The sequence below is a fragment of the Phyllostomus hastatus genome, unplaced genomic scaffold (genome assembly GCF_019186645.2).
Source record: "Phyllostomus hastatus isolate PE091 unplaced genomic scaffold, TTU_PhHast_1.1 phas_scaffold_216, whole genome shotgun sequence".
Taxonomy (NCBI): Eukaryota; Metazoa; Chordata; class Mammalia; order Chiroptera; family Phyllostomidae; genus Phyllostomus; species Phyllostomus hastatus.
Genome location: NW_025334018.1, coordinates 3,352,472 through 3,373,922, shown reverse-complemented (window position 1 = coordinate 3,373,922; position 21,451 = coordinate 3,352,472). Strand labels below are relative to the sequence as shown.

Sequence of the window (21,451 nt, the reverse complement as noted above, 5' to 3'; positions counted from 1 at the left end):
GTGGCATCAAGTTCATTCACAATGCTGTGCAATTGTCATCACTATCAGTTTCCAAAACTTTTTCATCAACCCAGAGACTCTGCCCTTAAACAGTAACTCCCCACCCCCCACTCTCCACTCTCAGCCCCTGGGTGCACCTGTGCACTCCTAGCCTCTGTGACATTGTCCGCTCTGGGCACCTTGGGTAAGCGGAATCAGACAGTATTGTCTCTTTGTAGCTGGTCTATGTTTTCGAGGTTCTGTTGAAGCATGTATCAGAATTACCTTCCTTTTCAAGGTTGAGTAATACTCCACTGCATGGACACACCACACCGTCTGACCTGCTCACCTACCAGTGGGTGGGCAGATGGGCCGTTTCTGCCTTTTGGCCATTGCGAATCACGTTGCTGTGAATGTTAGTCTATGGTCCCAGGTCTCTGGGTCCTTCTGGAGCCTTCCATGAAGGTGTATCATGTTTTGCTCAGCTCCTGAATTGCATGTGGGGCAAGGTAAAGGGCTCAACTCCGGTGAGAGGCGGGACACGCAGAAGAGCCATACACTGAGAGGGGTGGGGAGAAGCGGGTAGAGGGTGAGAAGGTGGAGAGCACAGTACTCTGTATGCGGCCCACTAATGTTTCCCATCACACTTGGAGTAGAGGCCAAAGTCTTTACAAGGCCCTGATACTGCTTGATCCTCCTCTTCCTCCTCTTGTCCCTTTAAAGCCTCTTCTTGTCCAGTCATACTGACCTCCTCACTGTTCCTCAGACAAGGAGGGTGAGCACCTGCCTCAGAGAGGGTAGCTCAGTCCCCGTCCCCTGCCTCTGTCTACGGACAATGCCTCCCCTAGATGGCCGTGCACCTTGCTTATTACTTCCTTCTAGTTTCTTTTTCTTTCCTTTACTCAAAGTCTTTTTATTTTAGTACATGGGTTGGGACTGATGGGACAGGGTGGAAGTGGGCAACATTGCCTTGATTAGCATCGGATGTCCATCCCGATAGCCATGAATGTGCCAAAGGTGCCGCCACTCTGCATCGTGGTTTTCCCGATACCACCCATCCGCTCCCGACCCCGCAGTCCAATCCTGAGACAGGAAAAGGCACCAAAGAGCGCCCCGGCAGCCGTGCCCACGGGGCAACCCATCACAAAGCCCATCTTCATGCGGTCAAAGCAACTTGGCTGGGACTGTCTGTAGGGACCCACGGCCACCGGCATCTCGCTCGCAGCCTCAGTAGCTCAGGTCTACGTCTCACCTCCTTCTAGTTTCTTTTCAGGCACCACCTTACCAGTGAGGCCTTCTCCGACCACTGCATTTAACACTGCAGCTTCCCCCATGCTTTGCTTTCCTTCCTTGCTCAACTTCCATACATTTGATTTGCTTTCTAGGTGGAGTGCATTCTTACTCCACCTAGAAACTCAGTTCCAGGAGGACAGGGATTTTGCCCATTTTGTCCATCCACTGATACACTTTTAGTGCTTACTAGGTGCTCAATAAATAACTTTGAATGGTGAATGAATGGTGAGGGGTTTGGCTCTTAATGTGACTCAGCAGGGTCCAGCACGGTCCAGCCCAGCCCAGCCCAGCCTCTCTCTGGGCTTCAGACACTCATACCAATGGCCCCTGCAGTGGGGTCATGCTCCATCTTTTAGCAATCTCCGTCTCTTGTGCACCTTCTATTCACTCAGTCAACTTCTTTTCCTTTCCGTATCCTCACCCCATCCTGCTCCACCTCCTAAACTCTCTCTCTGCATCTTAGTGAAACTCTGAACCTCTCACCACTCACATCTAACGTCAGTAAACAAAATGTGCAGACTCCAGACATTTTCCAAACCTACTTCTCCACCTTCACTGCCATAGACTGTGGCCTGTGGCCTGCCTCTGCTCATCCGTTGCCCAGGCTTTTCCTCCCGGGGTCTCCATTGCTGAGGTCCCCATTGCAAAGGACCCTCCTGCTGCAGATAAGTTGTCTAAAAATCAGGTCTGATCTGCCTACTCTGACCAAGGACACTATTGACTCATCAGGGCATGGAAGGACCTTTACTATCTGGACCCAGGTCACTTCTCTAGCCACATCGCGTTGCTTTCTCCACGCTTAGCCCCTGCGCGAACGCTTGCACTTCCTAAATGTGACTGGGTCTCTGTCAGTGCCGCGCCTTCGCACGCGCTGTTCCCTGCACCTGGGTGCTCTTCCCTTCCTTCTCTGTTAGCCGAAATTCCCATTTAACCAATTCCATTGCACCTCCTTTCTGACATCTAGATAGGCTTTCTTAAAAAAAATTACAGTTTACATTCAATATTACTTTGTATTAGTTTCAGGTGTATAGTATAGTGGTTAGACAATCATACACTTTACAAAGTGTTTCCCCCAATATTCGAGCACTCACCTGGCCCCATACACAGTTATTACAATATTATTGACTGTATTCCCTGTGCTGTACTTGACTTCCCTGGGACTATTTCATGACTACAAATTTGTAGTTTTTACTCCCTTCGTCTTTTTCACCCAGCCTGCCAGACATCCTCCCCTCTGCCGCCCATTGGTCTGTTTTCTGTATCTGCGTGTCTGTTCCTATTTGTTTATTCATTTATTCTGCTCTATAGAGTCCACATATAATGAAATCATGTGGTGTTTGTCTTTCTCTATCTGACTTACTTCACTTAGCATAATACCCTTTGGGTCCATCCATACCATGGCAAATAGTAAGATTTCATTTTTTAATATATTTTTAAATATTTTATTTATTTATACTTTAGAGATGGTAAGGGAGGGAGAAAGAGAGAGAGAGAAACATCAATGTGTGGTTGCCTCTCATGTGGCCCCCACTGTGGACCTGGCCCACAACCCAGGCATGTGCCCTGACTGGGAATCGAACCTGCGATGCTTTGGTTTGCAGCCCACGCTCAATCCACTAAGTTATGCCAGCCAGGGCAGATTTCAATTTTTTTATGGCCAAGTAATAGTCCAGTGTATATATGAACTGCATCTTTATCTACTTGTCTACTGAGGGGCACTTGAGTTGCTTCCATATCTTGGCTATTGTAAATGACGCTGCACTGAACATAGGGGTGCTTATATTCTTCCTAATCAGTGTTTTGGGTTCCTTCAGATATATACCCAGTAGTGAAATCACTAGGTCATAAGGCAGTTAATTTTTTGAGGACCCTCCATATTTCTCTTCTATAATGGCTGCACTGATCTGCATTCTCACTGGGTGGACTTTCTTGTCTCCTTCTTCTGTTCAGTTAAATTTAAAACTCATGTCCTGCTGAATGCAATGTATGGACCTGATTTGGATACTGATTTAAATAAACTAATCGCAAAATACTATTTTGAGACAATCCAGGAAATTTGAACATGGATTGGGCATTACAGAATATCAAAGAAGCCCTGGCTGGCGTAGCTCAGTGGATTGAGTGCAGGCTGCGAACCAAAGTGTCGCAGGTTTGATTCCCAGGCAGGACACATGCCTGAGTTGCAGGCCATAACCTCCAGCAACCACACATTGATGTCTCTCCCTCTCTCTCTCTCTCTCTCCCTCCCTTCACTCTCTAAAAATAAATAAATAAAATCTTTAAAAAAGGAATATCAAAGAAATTACTGTTCATTTTGTGTTGCATTTAAAAATTTCTTATCTATTAGAAAGACATTCTTGAAGTGTTTGTGGATCTAATGATATTCATATAGGGGGGTTTGATTTAAAACATTCCAGCAAAGAAAGGGTGTGGTAGCTGGTATGCGGGGAAGAAAGGCGAGTAGTTTAATAAAATCAGATGGACAAAATGTTGACAATTGTGAAAGCTTGGTGAGTTACACGGAGGGGTCGTTAGCTATGTTATAAAAAACATCAAAATTAATTTCATGCAAGTTTATTGTTGGGGCAAACCCTGTGCTGTCATCTGGGTGACAATATTAAAGATGTCTCTGTCCTCAAAAAATTCCATGTAGTGGAGAAGATAGGCAAGGATTCAGGCACTGTTCATATTTAGTGATCAAGTTGTGACTGGGGAGAGGCCGGGCCACGGGGAGACATGTAACCCAGTGAGGGAAGGTCTCCTAGAGGAGGACTCAGGTGTGGCCTCTTAATGGAGACCACAAAATACAAGCGCTTAAACCGTACTCTACCCAATGATTAGGATGCAGCCAAAAGCCGACATGGCTTGTCATCGCTGGGACATTGCTGTCAACTTATCTCCATTTTGAGGAGAAGAAAAATGACATTCAAATGAATCCCAATCATGTAGTCAATAAGGGTTTAAACCAGGCTTTGAACTCAGGACAGGTTGACTGCAAAAACTGTGTTCTATCCCTGAGTACTTGAGGCTACTTAGAGAGTGTGGGAGGGGTGGCCCTGAACACTTTCTCTCTTTCCAGAGACCTGGAGTATTTAGGAGACTCTAGCCTATTTTCCTGCTAGGGACCCACCTGTGGGGGTTAGGCTGGGCATTGGAGAGCCCTTCCTGACCTATGTCAATTGCTCTTCTGTCTGGGGCTGAGCTAGCTAGCAGTTGATACCGACTCCCATAAGAGCACAGAAGACAAGCCAGGTAGATATTAAATCAGCTAGAGATCTGACTCAGAAGTCTGAGTGCACTCCTTCTTCCATTCGAAAGGGCTATATTCTGGTCCTTTCAGAGCTTCATACAGTGGTTTAGCAATAAGCTCAAATTTTGGAATCTGAATGCAGCAGTAGCCAGCCATTCCCAGGAATCTTCTCAGCTGCTTCCTGGTATCAGGAACTCTCATTTAAATTAAGGTTCCTTGTCATGGCTGGTGTGGCTCAGTGAACTGAGCACTGGCCTGCAACCCAAAAAATCACCAGTTTGGTTCCCAATCAGGGCACATGCAAGGGTTCTGGGCCAGGTCCCTGGGTGTGTGTTTGTGATGATAATCTCACACATTGATGTTTCTTTCCTCTCTTTCTGCTGTTTTTCTCCCTCTCTTTCTCCCTTCCTCCCCCTCTCAAAAGTAAGCAAATAAAATATTTCAGAAACTTATGCTTTCTTTTCTGTTTCCAGTAAGACTCTTTTTGCCAGATTCAAGCAAGAACCCTTAAGAGACCTTATGGCTTGTTGGCACATCTGGGCCTTCTGCACTGATATTTTATAGCCACAAGATGCCAGGTGGTTCAAGGTAGTTATACAGTGTTAGTTAAACATTGCTGAAATGATGTCCCAGTAATTAAGAGGTCACCTACATATTGTAACAGAATTCTTCCTTCTAATTTTAGGTCCCTTAAGTCCTCGTTCAGGGTCTCCCCCAAAATCATGGGGAGTTCTTGAACCCCTGTGGTAAGACTGTCCAGCAGTACTGAGTCTTGACCCGAGATTCCAGTCCTGCCATTGGAAAGCAAACAACGGCTGAGAGCCTTGGCCAGCCAGAATGCAGAAGAAAGCATCTATTAAGTCCAGTACTGAAAGCCAGAGGCTGTGCTTGGGTATATACTGTTCACTAGGGTACAAGGATTTGAGACAGTGGGGTGAGTGTCCTGTACAATGTCATTTATGGCCCTTTAATCTTGTAAAAATTGATACTCATTCGAGTGGGGTTTCTATATGGACAATAAGGGTGTATTGTACGGGGAGTGGCGGGGCTGAATAAGTCCATATTCCTGAAACTTCTGAGTTATTGTGTGTATTCCTTCTAGGGTCTCTTTTTGCAAGGTATACTGCCTCTAACTGGGAGTTCCCACCTTTGGTTTGAGGTCAGCTTTAACAGGGAGGCTCCCTTAGCCCTCTCTGGCCTTCCAGCAGCCCACACCATGGGGTTTGCCTGCTTCTCAACATCTTCTGGCCAGACTCGCTTTTATTCTTTTCCATGGCTTCCTAAGGAGCTGCCAGGTGTGCTCTGCGGGGACCTGGAGGTGGAGCTGCTGTTCTTCTGGAGAGAAAGTGATCTGAGCACAGTGTTGTGACAGCAAGTCCCTTCCCAGAAGAGGAAGTGGTCACTCAAGAATATGTAAAAATGTTATGAGTTACAACTGTATCTCCCACAGCATATTCTAACGGCTTCAAGGAAAACTGGCTTTCAAGGCTTCCAGAAGTTCCACTTCCAGTTCCTGCCACAAGGACTCAGTTAGAGGCCTATTGACCATGGAATATGTCACTCCAGTATCAAAGAGTCTACAGTTTCTACCCCTACTGTTAATTTAAAAAAATATTTTATTTATTTATTTTTAGAGAGAGGGGAAGGGAGGGAGAAAAAGGGAGAGAAACGTTGGTGCTGGAGGGATATATTAATAATTGCCTCTCACACACCCCATACGAGGACCTGGACTCAGTGGGCTGGCCGCTTCCAGCCCAGGCATGTGCCCCTACTGGGTATAGAACCAGCAACCTTTTGGTTCACAGGCCGGCACTCAGTCCACTGAGCCATTACAAGCTAGGGCTCCACTACTTTACCTGAGGTTGTTAGGGGGTGACTTTAATGCATTGTTGTAATCACTGAACCTCTGGGCCCCGTCATTCATCATCAGAGCTATTTCCTTTCCCCACCATAACTCTCGAGTTCTCAGACTCTGACCTCCACCCCCCTCACTTGGAGCACTCCTTTCTCCAGGCCCCCTTTCCTCTGCAATATGTGCATTGATCAGTGGTAAGAGTTTTAGATGGGTCGGGGTGGGGGGGGGGAGTGCCCCTTGCGCACCAATGGAATTTCGCTGAGGCTTGTTCCAAGAAAATAGTGGCCACGTGGGCCTTCTTCTGTTTTCTGCTACTATAAACTTTGAAGGCAATGTCTACTGATTGAGAAGGATTCATGACTATTCCTCCCTCCAACTCCTGAAGTTTCTTTCTGATGTCTGGTGCACTTTGACAGAGAAAGGTCATATTTACCCTTCTAGTATTTTCAGGGACTTGTTGATCCAAACCAGTATATTTTCTATAGGCCTCATACGTTCTTTCGAGAAAGTCAGAGGGGTCCTCACTGGGCCTTTGTAGCACTGCCTGTTCCATATTCAGACTTTTCTGCTTAGGGACTCCTTTCTTCAGTCCCTCAAAGAGGACCTCTTATAATGCTCTAAGAGAGGAAGGCCATTCCCATTAGGGTCCCAGATGGGTTTGGTTAAAGGTATTGCCTTAGTAGGGTTGGGAGTCCCATCTGGATTTTCTTGGTGCCGCTTCCAAGCCTCTTCATTTGCCTTATCCAATACCAACCTCTGCTCATCTCCTATAAGTAAAATATTCAGTAAGGCTTGTATGTCTGCCCAACTGGGATGGAGGGTGGCAAAAACTGACGTAACTAAGTCAGTCATTTTAGTAAGGTTATCCCTTTAAGAAGGATTTGAGGTTTCCCAGTTTAACAGATCCAATGTAGAAAATGGAGTATAGCCCAATAATACCCAGTGGGCTGGCCCTACTCCCACTGGAAGTCTTCACAAAGGATACTGCACTGCCCTGCCCTGGTAGGGGCGTGTCCTCCCCTGAATTTGGTTCCCAGATGAGTTGGGATGGAGAGACCAGCTCAGGCTCACCTTATTTGGCTCCCTCAGCTGGGTAAGGAGGACAATCCCCCAGGGCTGAAGGGACTGTGGGAACCCTGACCATGCTCACAGCAGCCATGGCATCCTGATTTTCCCATTACCTCTCTTCTGAGCTTCTGCTCTCTACCACAGGTAAATACCCTTTCTCTGGGCCATCAATCTGTTTCCTTTTAATCCTGCATCTTTATTATGTAAAGTATAGAAGCTTTTACAAAAGGTATTTGACCTCATTTCCCTGATCTTTGACCAAGCAACTCTAATTGTAGTAGAGTACAGTAATTTAAAGACCCATTCAGCCCTGGCTGGTATGGCTCAGTAGATACAGTGCCAGCCTGAGAACTGAAAGGTTGTTGGTTTGATCCCCAGCCAGGGGCATATGCCTGGGTTGTTGGCTGTTGGCCAGGTCCTCTGATGGGGCAATGTGCAATGTTTCTCTTGCACATTGATGTTTCTCTCCTTCTCTTTCTCTCTCCTTTCCCCTATCTCTAAATAAATAAATAGCCTAGCTGGTGTGGCTCAGTGGATTGAGTGTTGAGCTGTGAAGCAAGGGGTCACTGGTTTGATTCCCAGTTAGGTCACATGCCTGGGTTGTGGGCCAGGTCCTCAGTGGGGCAACCACACATTGATATTTCTCTCCCTTTCTTTCTCCCTCCCTTCTCCTCTAAAAATAGGTAAATAAAATCTTTAAAAATAAATAAATAAATTAAATCTTTAACAACAACAAAAGACCCATTCGGTGGCCAGCACTCTCCTGAGTCCAGATTTGCCGTAGATGTATGAGTTTATTTCTGGACTCTCAATTCTGTTCCATTGGTATATATATCTATCTTTATGTCAGTACCACATGGTTTTGATTACTATAATTTTAAAAAAGATGTTTAAATTTACTTTTAGAGAGTAGGGAGGGGAGGGATAAAGAGAGGGAGAAAAACATCAATGTGTGGTTGCTTCTCCCGTGCCCTGCACTGGGTGCCTAGCCCACAACTCAGGCATGTGCCCTGGCTGGTAATTGAACTGATGACCCTTTGTTTCACAAGCTGGCACTCAGTCCTCTGGGTGCCAGCCTGTGAACCAACCACTGAGTAACCAACCAGGGCTGATTATTGTAACTGTGCACTAAGTTTCAAAACTGGGATGTGTTAGTTTTTCAATCTTGTTCTTCTTTATCCAGATGAGTTTAGCTATTCATGGTCCCTTGCAAGTCCATATGAATTTGAGGATCAGCTTTTCCATTTCTGCAAAAAATTTTACTGGAATTTTGATAGGGATTGTACTGAATCTGTAGATTGCTTTGGGTGGTACTGACATCTCATTGTGCGTTGTTTTCCATTTATTTAGGCCTCCTTTAACTTTTTTTCAGCAATGCTTTCTAGTCTTCACCATGTACAAGTCTTGTATAAGTCTTTTCACCTCCTTGGTTAAATTTTATTGAGAATCTTCCCTGTTTATGCCCGAGTTGTGACCTTTATTGTAAGGGTGAAATATAGGCATGCTCTCTCCCAGGGAGAACTGGCCCTTCTTTCCAGGAGGTTAGTATCTTTGATCTTTAATTGTTCTTTTCAGGAGAACTGGTCCTTCTCCAGAGGGACCTGTTGGTTAGGTAAGTCACGAAAGGCCTTGGTGCCTGTAGCTACTTGTGTCTAAAACATATTTAAGCAGAGCCCTCAAAGTGAGGCTTTGGAATCACCCAAGGGAAGGACGCTTCGCTTGGAACTTTCGCAGGCGGACCTCGAATGCACCTCCGGGGTTCCCCGGTGTCTATGTTCAGGTATTGGTGATTTCCCCTCTGGTGATGTATATTCTTGATTCTTGCTTTTGGTTTGCTCTCGCTTAATAATGTGCTTAGCTATTCACTTTTTAAAAAAGATTTTATTTATTTATTTTTAGAGAGGGAAGAGAGGGAGATAGATAGAGAGAGAGAGAAACATCAATGTGCGGTCACTGGGGGTTATGGCCTGCAACCCAGGCATGTACCCTGGCTGGGAATCGAACCTGCTACACTTTTGTTAGCAGCCCATGCTCAACCCACTGAGCTACGCCAGCCAGGGCTAGCTATTCACTTTTAACTTGGGGTTTTTATTGTCTGCGAATCCGAACCTCCAAGTTGAATGGCTACAGTCAAATGTGTTCCCCTTAATGGCACACCTAGCTGGTGTGACTCAGTGGATTGTATGCTGGCCTGTGAACCAAAAGGTCACCAGTTTGATTTCCAGTCAGGGCACGTGCCTCGGTTGTGGGCCAGGTCCCCAGTTGGGGGCATGTGAAAGTCAAGTTATTGATGTTTCTCTCACATATGGATGTTTCTCTCCCTGTCTTTCTCCCTTTTCATCTCTCTGAATAGAAATAAATAAAATCTAGCCCTGGCTGGCATAGCTCAGTGGATTGAGCGCGGGCTGCGAACCAAAGTGTCACAGGTTCAATTCCCAGTCAGGGTACATGCCTGGATTGCAGGCCATGGCCCCCAGCAACTGCACATTGATGTTTCTCTCTCTCTCTCTTTCTCCCTCCCTTCCCTCTCTAAAAATAAATAAATAAAGTATTTTAAAAAAAGAAATAAATAAAATCTTTTAAAAATAAAGTTTATTCCTAGGTATTTTATTAATTCGGATGGTATTGTAAATAGGATTGCTTCCCTCATTTCCTTTCTGAGATTGTTCATTGCAGGTGGGTAGAAATACAACTGATTTCTGCATGTTGTTTCTGTAATCCGCGACCTTGCTGAGTTTCTTGGCTCTAGGGGCTTTCTTGAGGATATCCTATACACAGAATCATGTTGTCTGTGAAATACGGATGTTTTTACTTCTATTACAACTTGACTTCTTTTTATTTCTTTTTCTTTTTGAGTAGCTCTGACTAGAACTTCCAGTGCAATGTTTAAATACCAGTGGTGAAATCGGGTGGTGAAATAATTGCGCAGTTATTTTTTTCTTACACAATTATTTTTGTTCCATAATGACAAAATCCATTTATATCTTAGATGGTTTGGCGTTTCAGGCAACTTGACATGATGGGTCCGGGTACTGCCCTTTGGGAGGGTTAAGGGAGAGGGCCAGCAGAGTCAAGCCCTGGTGGGCAAAAACTGTGTGTGTGGGGAGGGGTGAGGCTTCTAGCTTCTCCTCTGAGTCTTATTTTTATTCAGCCCTTAAATGACTTTATATTCATTATCTCATGGTATTACCTTCATTAACAGAGAGGAAAGCCAATTTCAAGGAAGTTAACTGAAGATCAGAGTTAAATGATTTGCCTAAGTTAGAGAACTAATTCAGTGACAAAGCTGGTCTGCTAGGGTTGTACTAACGCGCGGTTCGGCTGCACAGGAAGACAATGAAAATTGAAGTGTGTAGTAAAGGTGACAGCTAAAAACCAGACTGGAGAGCAATCGCAGCCTGTTTCACATTCACTACGTCTGGCCCACATCCCATTCCATCACACCGCATCTTTCTCCCCCAGTACGGCTCCTTTAAGGCTTTGCCCAGGGCACAAACCTTCCATTGGCTCTGCATACCGGTCTCAAGTCACACGAGGGAAGCAGCCAATCAGCGCGACTCGTTTTCGCCCAGCCTGCTCGTGCCAGATCGCGTGGTCTCTGACCCTCTCGCAGAATGCCGGGAATTGTAGTCTAGCGAACTATTTCTTATCATACTGAAAGAAGATCGAAAACTACTAGATCCAGAGAGCTAAGCGCGGGATAGGTATACGTTTAGTTGCTACCCCGCCAACGATCCCCAGCAAAGAATCCGCATCCCGCAACAGGTGAGAGTGTTTGTGTCCTGGGACAGGAGGGCGGTGTTAGAGACTTGACCTTAACTCTGGAGCAGTACTTTGAGGCACAGCATGCCCGGTCTGTTGTATCGGAACCCCACCATTTTTGGGGTCAGTGGGCCCGACTGGCTGACCCCGTGGATGTGCAGAAACTCCCGAGCTCTGTCGTGTGCTTTCCCTGCACCTTCCTGCCCCCCGCCCCAGTATACGTGAGCCAGGTTTGCTTTTCTACTTCGAATCCTCATCACTCGTCTAGTGTTGTTTCTCGGCTGTCTCCGCAGTCCCAGCGCTCCCTGTGGGGCTCGGGATGCCCAGTCTCATTGTCTCAGACGACTTGGTCGTAGCATCCAGGGGTTCCGATCCTCCACACCCTCCTCCCTGCTAACACAGCCTCCTCCCCACCTACTAGGGGAGACTTGGGTTCTAGACTTGGCGCTGCCACTGCCCATGTATCTTCCGACTTCCTAGAACCTCAGTTTGACCTCTGTGAAACAGAGTGATTTAAGGGCCCTTTCAGCCCCTATTCCCGAGGAACTACTTTGGATCCCTCTTGCTGTACTCCAGGATTAGGGAGAAGAAGCCAAGAAGGTAGCATTTCCAGAGGCTCCCTGGAGGAGGAGTTGATGGTTGAGGAACATAAAGTTAGGTGGCATTAAATTTTTGCCATTGTAAGTGTGATCAGTTGAGTGTCAGTCACCTAGCCATACTTTTTGCTCCTTGCATTCCCTTCTTTCTGTAAATGCCCAAACTCTTTCTAGAAGGGGATGGGACCAGATCTTGGAGGTGAAAGGTTGGGGGTGGTAGGGCTGACCTGGGGAGCTGCCACCAGGCATCTGCTTTTGGTGCTTGCCCTTGCAGGCAGGGCTGGGTGCCTCATCCCTATGCCACCCCTCCTCCCATGATGCCCCTGTCCCGCTGGCTGAGATCTGTGGGGGTCTTCTTGCAAGCAGCCCCCTGCTGGGTGCTGCGGGAGAGGTGGCTGGGTCCCCTACTGCGGCCCTCCCTGGTGCACCAGGGCTCAGTACTGGGGGCATGGCACAGTGCCCGCTGCTGGTGCCAAGCGTGGACAGAGGAGCCTCGGTGAGTGTGGGGGGCGAGGGGCCTTGGGGAGGGGAGCAGCTGATCAGATTTCTGACTTGTCCTCCCTCTTCTCAGAGTACTTCAGTCCTTCAGGATGAATGGAAACCAGAAATTGGATGTTGATGACCAAACAAGGCAGAGTTTCATCCAGCACTTCTCCAAGATCGTCAGGGTGCTGACAGAGGATGGCATGGGGCACCCGGAAATAGGAGATGCTATTGCCCGTCTCAAGGAGGTGAGGGATTTATGACCTGATGGAGTGAATCTTAGGTCACTCTGTGTATGTGTGGGATCCAGCATGGTTTTGGGGGGGGATTTTGACAGTTGGGGGGCAGGCTTTTACCTGAGTGACTAGGTCAGCTCTGGAGGGGCGTGTGTCTGAACAGGTACCTTTTATCAGCCCATCACTTCCACCTGTGATTCTGGGCAGCCATCCAAACTGCTTTGCATGGGTGGAGGCCCCTGAGGGTGGAGGCCTCTGAGGGTGGAGGCCTTGAGTCTGACAAATCTTGGGTTTTGCTGTGAAAGGAAATTAAGATGTCCCGAAATCATAAGGTGCTACCTTGGCAGGGACCGGGGAGGAAGGAGTTAAACTAGCGTATTGTCAGATATCTCTGTTCTGGGACAGAAATTATTGCTGGGATACTTAAGTCACCTAATTCTTTTATTCTTTTGGAGTATCTAGTAATTCTTTGATAAGTGCTGTCTCATTTATCTCAGAGGAACCAAGGAAAACAAGGAGGGTTTTTTTACCCTGGGATGGAGATGAAAAGGGAAGTCTTTCCAGGCAATTAGATCTGGCTGTCAGCAGGGCAGCGGAAGGCAGACTGAGCAGGAAGAGACACTGTGGAGGAGTGGGGTATGGGCACCCCAGCCCGTGTCCTCCTAGCTCTCCTCTGACCAGCCTGGGCCGGGGCTTGTCCTAGTGCCAGTGCTGGGGGAGGCTTTTCAGTTGTAGAGAGGTTGGACTGTGGGTGGGAGAAGGTGGCTGGGAAAGGAAGGATGGGTTGTGAGAGGAAGTCTAGGAGAGGTAGGGACCCAGCTGGAGCCTGAGGAGGGACCTGAGCGTGCTAGGCATCCTATAGCAGAGTTTTGGGGTGGTTCAGGCCTGGGAGCACTATTCAATTCCCTGAGGAGTACACTGCAGAGAGAGCCTGGGGGCTGGGGGGCTCTTCCATGTTCCAGAACTTGGGGGATATAACCAAGGGAATAGCAATTCCTTAGACTCCCTGGAAGAAAGGTCAGGGTTAAGGAGGGTTTTCAAGTTAGGTCATGGTGGGAAGTAGGAGAGGGCAAGAAGAAATCTCAGAGTAGCTGTTCTGCAGGCGCTGATACCCGGTTCCTCTGGCTTTGCCCCTCCAGGTCCTGGAGTACAACGCCCTTGGAGGCAAGTACCAGCGAGGCATGACTGTGCTGGTAACCTTGCAGGATCTGGTGGAACCGAGAAAGCTGGATGCGGACAATCTGCAGCAGGCCATGGCTGTGGGCTGGTGTGTGGAACTGGTGAGAGCGGGGGTGGGGCAGGAGGCGTTTGCTAGGGTAGGCGTGTCTTTGGTGGGGAGGGGAGGGAAACTCGCTTCTTGGTTATTTGTGTGCCTGTGCCTCCAGTGTGCCACAGCCAAATTTAGACAGTAAATTACTCCATGGATTGACAAATGTGGGGAACCTCTTTTGCAAACAGGAGCGTGTTTCGCCTATAGACTATGTGTGGGCCAGGGCCTTGGAACTGGGCACAGCGGTATTACCTCTGAGTAAAGTGACATAGTTCTTCCAGAGATTACGCTCAAGCAGAGGTTGAAAACTGGCATCCCGCTGAGAGGGTTTGAAAATATTTTAAAATTAAGTCTTCTGCCCTGGCTGGCATAGCTCAGTGGATTGAGCGGGGGCTGTGATCCAAGGTGTCGCAGGTTCGATTCCCAGTCAGGGTACATGCTTGGGTTGCAGGCCATGACCCCCAGCAACCGCACATTGATGTTTCTCTCTCTCTTTCTCCCTCCCTTCCCCCTCTAAAAATAAATAAATAAAATCTTTAAAAAATAATTCTTCTAAATTTACCAAAGAAGAAATTTTACATAAAACCCTAAATTTATGCCTTGGCCCATGTGGCTTGGTTGGTTGGAGCCTTGTCCCGTGCAACAAAAGGTTGTGAGTTCAACTCCCTGTTAGGGCACGTACCTAGGTTGAAGGTTTGGTCCCAGGTCAGAGCAGGTGGGTGCTGGGCAGGGTAGGGGCGTGAGAAACTATCGCTGTTTCTCTCACATTGATGCTTCTCGATCCCCAGCTTCCTCTCTAATAAATCAATAAATATATCCTCGGACAAGGATTAAAAAAAACACGGTATTTCTAACATCACTTGGACAATTGCTAGATCTGCGTCCACACTCCCTGTGGCAACAGCTGGCTGCAGTTGAACTGAGGTCACTTCCCTGAGATAGGGCGGGCGCTCCCGTGTGTGGGGCCGTCTCTGCTCTGTTGTGTGTCCCGTGTTTCCTTGGCCCTTGAAGGTGTATAGTTTGCAGGCCTGGTCTAAGGTTTCGCCAGCCAGACCAAGTCTGGGTTCTGGCAGAGCAGGTGGACCTATCTGTCCTGTGGGTGCTGAAATTCCAGTCAGGAGCTTTGGAGATAGGGCTGGAGATTGGGGTTTGCCTCCAAGGAGGTAAGGGGACAATGGCACCACTGAAGGATAGGGAATGGGGTGACAGGGTTTGTGTGCCTGTAGGGATCAGGAGCAGGCTGAGGAGTCCATACACTTGGAGGCAACAGGCGAGGAAGGGGGGAGGGGAGAGGGCGGGGCAGAGATTAGCAGAGCTGTGGGACCCTGGGAGGGTGAACCTGACGGCCAGCGGCTCACCCGTACAATCACTTGTTATTAACACTAGCTGTTCACCTGGGAGTGTTTCGTTTTTTTTTTTTAAACTTGGCTGAAATGCTCTCACTTCTCCTGATGCCAGCTGTCCACCATTATTCCTACTTGGGTGACTTCAGTTATCTGTCTTCTGCTTCTGTCTCATCTCCTTCAACCTCCTGTTTTTGTATTTCAGCATTTACTGTCTAGAAACAAGGACATTTACCTGTATAGCCACAATATTATTATCACATCTGCCTTAGTGTATTTGGGCTGCTGCCATACCAGAGATTGGATAGTTTATAAACAACAAATTTATTTCTCACAGCTCTGAAGGCTGGGAAGGCCGGAATCAAGGCGCCAGGGTGGTGGGGTGGGGGCCTGCTTCTGGGGCCGCAGCTGGTGCCCTCTGCTGTGTTCTCCAGTGGTGGGCGTGGCCAGGGAGCGCTGGGGAGGGTCTTCGTGAGGGCACTAATCCTGTTCATGAGGGCTCCATTCTCATGACCTAACCACCTCCCAACGGCCCACTTAAAAAAAAAAAGATTTTATCTATTTATTTTTAGAAAGAGGGGAAGGGAGGGAGAAAGAGAGAAACATCAGTGTGTGGTTGCCTCTCTCACACCGCCCCCTGGGGACCTGGCCCACAACGCAGACATGTGCCCTGACTGGGAATTGAACTAGCCACCCTTTGGTTTGCAGGCTTGCACTCAGTCCACTGAGCTACATCAGCCAGGGCTTTTAAAAAATATATATATTTTATTGATTATGCTATTATAGTTGTCCATTTTTTTCTCCTCGTTATTCTCCTCTGCACACCCCCTCACCAGCATTGCCCCCCCTTAGTTCATGTCCATGGGTCGTACATACAAGTTCTTTGGCTTCTCCATTTCCCATACTATTTTTGCCCTTCCCCTGTCCATTTTGTACCTACCATTTATGCTTCTTACTCTGTGTACCTTTTCCCCATTCTCCTCTCTCCCCCCCGCTGTCCTGTTTTAGTAGTTGTTTGCTTAGTTTTTGTTTCTGTTTTTTAGGTTCAGTTGTTGATAGTTCTGAGTTTGTTATTTTACTGTTCATATTTTTGATCATCTTCTTTTCATTAGATAAGTCCCTTTAACATTTCATATAATAAGGACTTGGTGATGATGAACTCCTTTATCTGGGAAGCAGTTTATCTGCCCTTCCATTCTAAATGAAAGCTTTGCTGGATAGACTAATCTTGGATGTAGATCCTTGCCTTTCATGACTTGGAATACTTCTTTCCAGCCCCTCCTTGCCTGTAAGGTCTCTTTTGAGAAATCAGCTGACAGCGCAGACATGTCAGCTGATTTCCCCAAAGGCCCACTTGCTAATACCATTATCTTTGAGGGTTAGGATTTTAACATACAAATTTGGGGGGGTATACAGCCAGACCACAGTAACATCTAAGATATTTAACATTGATAGTATACAATATGGTAGTATGTTATACTATATAATATTATATAATGTATGAATATATTTTTATAATGTTGTATATACTATATTATGTAATCTTATATCTAATGTATAGTTCATATTTAAATATTCCTAATGCTCCCCAAAATGTATATTATAAGTAGTTTTTTTTTAACATTTAGGATCCAGTCAAGATGTATTGTACTTGGTAGTCATTCTTCAGTCTTCATCTAGAATAACCTCTCCATGGTAGCTGACTTTTTAAGCCTAGGTCAGTTGTTCGGTGGAGTGGCTGACAGTCCAGTCTGGGTTTGTCTGATTATTTCCTCATGATTCCAGTCAGGCCGAACATTTGCTAAGAATGCTACATGGGTAATGTAGTCTGTTTTCCATTGTTTCCCATGACAGCGCACTCTAGGGAAAACTACTAAAAAACAAAAAACAACCCAATATGCAGTGCCCCCCTGTAGATTTCTCATTTAAGTGATCTGGGGTAGGACTCCAGTGCTGGCATTTTTTAAAGTGGCCTGCTACACAGAAAGCTCTGTTGCGTGCGCCTGGGCTGGTGTGGCTCAGTTGATTGAGCGCCAGCCTGTGTGTGAATCAGAGGGTTGTTGGTTTGATTCCCAGTCAGGACTGGGTTGCAGGCCAGGTCCCCAGTGCGGGGTATGTGAGAGACAATCACACATTGGTGTTTTTCTCCCTCTCTCCCTCCCTTATCCTCTTTCTAAAAATAAATAAATAAATAAAACCTTAGAAAAAAAAGAAAGCTCCCTTGCTTCCAAATCATGGCTGGGGATGGGGGTGGGGTGGGGGCAGAGGAGATTGAGGGAGTCCAGTGTCAAGGCCCTTGGGAGTGGTGCTGGTTGAAACTGGATGGACCTTTCAGTCACTCTTGGGAGAGACAGAGGCTGCCGGCTTCCAGTGAACCATGCCACTCCAAATAAACACAATGTAAATAAAATAATGTGCCTCCAATGCGGAAAGCCACCCCTGGGGGGGGTCAGAGGTGAAGGTGGAGATGGATGCCTCCTTCCCCAAGGACTCGGCCCAGAGGGAGAGTGGCGAGTGCCAGGGCCGTTTTCGCACTGCCCACACCTAGGCGGGCGGCTGCCATGGGTGCTCCCCCGCCCCCCAGCAGTGCAGACCCACCAGAGCTAGACACGGACCAGGGTGGGCAGGCCTTGGAAAACCACACCTTGGAAGACTGTTTTAAGAACTAGAAGGTGTAGCCTGACAGCAAGAAGTGCCATGGGGAGTATTATAGTGTTTCATTTTTTTATGTTCAAGTGGCTAGCACTCAGAAGAGTTAGCTATTTGCTGACATTTAAGTTTTTAAAGATGTTCAGGACTCATGGGCGCACATTCCCAGGAGTCTGGCTTCAGTTCTGCCCCTCTACCTGCACCCCCGAGAGCTCCCTGAGGCGGAGCTCCGTTTCTGGTCGTTGGAGTGTGTGTGCGGTGTCCGGGGATGACGCGGGAATAGTCTTCTTCCAGAAGTCACACGCGCGAAGCCGAGTTACATGAGGTCATCGGCTTTAAGTGCTCGCCAAAGGTTTGGGGAAGAGCAGCATGCAGGGTGTCAGGTGTTTTATCACCCCCCCCCGCCCCCCCCCTGCCCCCGGTGCGGGGGCTGTCTGGGGCTGCTTGTCGGGAGAGGTCAGTGATCTGCTGTGGTCTCTTACTCTGAAAACGAGAGTGCTTCAGTCCCATTGTATAGCCAGGAAGCCTGAGCCAAAGTAGTCATGGAACTTGCCAGAGCCTCATGGCGCAGAACAGAGCCTCGGCCCCGGCCTCCTGGCCTGCCCTCTTAGCTCGTGGTGCTTCTCAAGCTGCTCTGGTGCTGTTGGGAGGGAGCCCTGGGGTCTTACTCCACTCTTCCTCTTCCTCCCAGCTCCAAGCTTTCTTCCTGGTGTCAGATGACATTATGGATTCATCCCTCACCCGACGGGGGCAGATCTGCTGGTATCAGAAGGTAAAGTGGGCATGAGAACAGGCCACAGGGAGGTGGTTGTACAGAGCCTACTGAGGTGTTCAGAGTGACAGGTTCTTGGTATGAGTCTAAGATGGAGACTGAGTGCTTGTTTTTCTGCATTCCCCTGACAGCCAGGCATCGGTTTGGATGCCATCAATGATGCATTTCTTCTGGAAGCGTGTATCTACCGACTGCTGAAGGTCTACTGCCGGGAGCAGCCCTATTACCTGAACCTGATCGAGCTTTTCCTGCAGGTGTGCTGCAGACCAGGCTCACTGCCCAGCGTCGGGCTCTATAGGACAGCCTAATCCAGCTGGTTTTAGGACATAGGAGATGCCTAGGTTTGCCTGGAAGAGGAAGAAGGCGAGGGAGTTGGGAAGGGTGGTGGTAATGGTAAGGAGGATTCTCCGTCCCTGTGTGATGGAGGAGTGATAAGGACTGTGTGTTTGCAAACGTGGGCCTTGAGTGTTGGGGTCCCTCTCCCTCCTGCTTCCTTTCTGACTCTATACAGTTGTTAACTGGTATGGAACATGGGTCTCAGGATTTCAGGGTTCCCTAGTCCTGGGGAGAGCCCAGCTTCATGGACCATCTTCCTCCTCAGAGTTCCTATCAGACTGAGATTGGACAGACCCTGGATCTCATCACCACCCCGCAAGGCAGCGTGGACCTTGGTCGATACACTGAAAAGAGGTGAGGGACAGTGGGAACCACACCTGCACAGTGAGGGGTGCTGCAGGTGGGCTCTGCCTTTCTGAGGAGTTTATCTTCTCCCCACTACTTAGGTACAAATCTATCGTCAAGTATAAGACAACTTTCTACTCCTTCTACCTTCCTGTAGCTGCTGCCATGTATATGGTGAGTGAGCCCCCCTACCCCGACCAAGCTGCCCACTAATGTGGGCTTTTGGACATTCTGGTGCCCCCACTTAATGGCTGTGTGACCTTGGGCAAGTTACATATTCTCTCAGAGTCAGTTTCCTTACCTGCAAGATGAGGATAAAGTCCCCACCTCAGCCCTGACCAGTGTGGCTCAGTTGGTTGGGTGTTGTCCCATAAAGCAAAAGGTCACGGGTTCGATTCCCACTCAGAGTACATGCCTGGGCCGCAGGTGCGGTCCCTGGTGGTAGGTGTGTACCGGAGGCAACCCATCAATGTATCTCGCTTTCTGGTGTTTCTCACCCTCTTTTCTCCCCTTTCCCTCTCTCTAAAATTAAAATCTGAAAAAAAAAAAATCCCACCTCACAAGATTGTTGTAAAAATTAAGTGAAGCAAGTGATGGGGCAGTGCCTGGCCTGTCGGAGAGGAACAAGAAGTTCTCTATCCGAGTGTGGGGAGGCGTGATTCAGGCTAAGGAGATGGGCAGTGAGTGGGCGTGACCGCCTGTCCTGACCTCGCTTCTCCAAGTTTTCCTTTTCATCCTGAAAGAAGTTGGAAATGGCACAAAGATGATGAAGGAGGATCAGTAACCCATGGACTGAGGGCCTCTAGAGTGGATTACTCTCTGCTTGCAGGCCGGCCCAGCTAAGATTAAGTGGGACGGAGGTTGGACCTGTCAGTCAGGCCTTCCTGGATCAGGGAGGCCACGGACGTCTGAAAGGGGAGCAGAGAACATTTGGGGGCTGCACTGGGGCAAGGGCCCATGGGAGGAAGCAGCCAAGGATGATGTAGTTTCTGGCTCATTAACCCCCTTTTCACTGTAGGCGGGCATTGACGGGGAAAAGGAGCATGCCAGCGCCAAGAAGATCCTGCTGGAGATCGGGGAGCTCTTCCAGATTCAGGTAGGAAGGCTCGAGGCACTCTCGGAGTACAGGCTGCAACTTCATTTCCTGCCTAGCACCCTCTTCATTTCTCCTTTTCTCCTCCCCTGCCCAGGATGATTACCTTGACCTCTTTGGGGACTCCAGTGTGACGGGCAAGATTGGCACTGACATCCAGGATGGTAAATGCAGCTGGCTCGTGGTTCAGTGTCTTCAACGGGCCTCTCCGGAACAGCGCCAGATCTTGCAGGTGCCCGAGAGGACTGAGGGTCCCTGAGCTGATAAGAAAGGGGGTAGGGCAGTGGTTTTCAAGTGGGGGCAGTTTGGTACCCTGGGGACATTTGACAACAGCTGCAGACATTTTTGGTTGTCATCACTGGTGTGTGCACGTGTGCTGCAGGTATCTCTGGTGGGGAGAGGCCAGGAGTGCCGCAGACATCTTACAGTGCACACGGCAGTTTCCTGCAACAAAGAATTGCCTGGCCACAGACTTCCACGGCCCCGGGGCAGAGGAAGCTGAGGGCTGAGCCTCTGTCTGAGCATTTGGGATGGGGAAGGGGAAGTTCAATATCTTCAACAATCTTACTCATTCAAGAGACACTTGAAATTGAAGGCAGGAGTCAAGTGAACGGCATTGCAGATGTTCTGGAGTATATGGGTGAGGGGTATGGAGGGGACCTGGAGGTGCTGGGGGAACGTGAAGCCTGTTTACTTGCTTCCATTCTCTTCCAGGAGAATTATGGAGAGAAGGAGGCTGAGAAGGTGGCCCGGGTGAAGGCGCTATATGAAGAGCTGAACCTGCAGGCCGTGTTCACCCAGTACGAAGAAGACAGTTACAGCCGCCTGATGGGTCTCATTGAGCAGCACTCACCGCCCCTGCCCCCAGCCATCTTCCTGAGGCTGGCACAGAAGATATACAAGCGGAAAAAGTGACCTAGAGACTACCAGGGTGGGGGGGGGCAGGTTCTCAATAAATTATAGTAAAACCTTTCTTAATGCCATCTATAGGTGCTATATACTGCAACAAGTTTGCCATAGGCTAATTTATATAGACAAGAGTTAGTATCCTGTGGCCTATTTCTGGTTACAAAAACGTCACCCAACACTTCTGATATTAAATAAACACTGAAATAAATGTG

The 21,451-nt window shown here is 48.1% G+C and overlaps 2 protein-coding genes across 3 annotated transcripts; one reads left to right on the top strand and one right to left on the bottom strand.

The window, feature by feature from the left end:
- Positions 1–953: 953 nt before the first annotated feature.
- Positions 954–1,193, bottom strand: LOC123804818 (reactive oxygen species modulator 1-like). Its single transcript, XM_045817302.1, has one exon. It carries the CDS (start codon positions 1,191–1,193, stop codon positions 954–956), a length of 240 nt encoding a protein of 79 aa, XP_045673258.1.
- Positions 1,194–11,083: 9,890 nt separating this feature from the next.
- Positions 11,084–21,303, top strand: FDPS (farnesyl diphosphate synthase). 2 transcript variants are annotated; one of them, XM_045861773.1, is made up of 11 exons: positions 11,146–11,210; positions 12,078–12,299; positions 12,375–12,534; positions 13,662–13,802; positions 18,476–18,556; positions 18,688–18,810; positions 19,158–19,246; positions 19,339–19,411; positions 20,256–20,333; positions 20,428–20,562; positions 21,045–21,303. In XM_045861773.1, the coding sequence occupies exons 2-11, from the start codon at positions 12,118–12,120 to the stop codon at positions 21,243–21,245; spliced, it is 1,263 nt and encodes a 420-aa protein (XP_045717729.1). In that variant the 5' UTR covers positions 11,146–11,210; positions 12,078–12,117; the 3' UTR covers positions 21,246–21,303. The 2 variants fall into 2 exon arrangements, with proteins under 2 accessions (XP_045717730.1, XP_045717729.1); XM_045861774.1 differs by lacking the exon at positions 12,078–12,299 and having other exon boundaries at positions 11,084–11,210.
- Positions 21,304–21,451: the final 148 nt, after the last annotated feature.

Coding starts and splice junctions, on each gene's coding strand:
- LOC123804818 (XM_045817302.1), bottom strand. CDS start 1,193: ATGCCGGTGGCCGTGGGTCCCTACAGACAGTCCCAGCCAAGTTGCTTT.
- FDPS (XM_045861773.1), top strand. CDS start 12,118: ATGATGCCCCTGTCCCGCTGGCTGAGATCTGTGGGGGTCTTCTTGCAA. Junction 18,811..19,157: donor TGATCGAGCTTTTCCTGCAG/GTGTGCTGCAGA, acceptor CTTCCTCCTCAG/AGTTCCTATCAGACTGAGAT. Junction 19,412..20,255: donor TAGCTGCTGCCATGTATATG/GTGAGTGAGCCC, acceptor TTTTCACTGTAG/GCGGGCATTGACGGGGAAAA.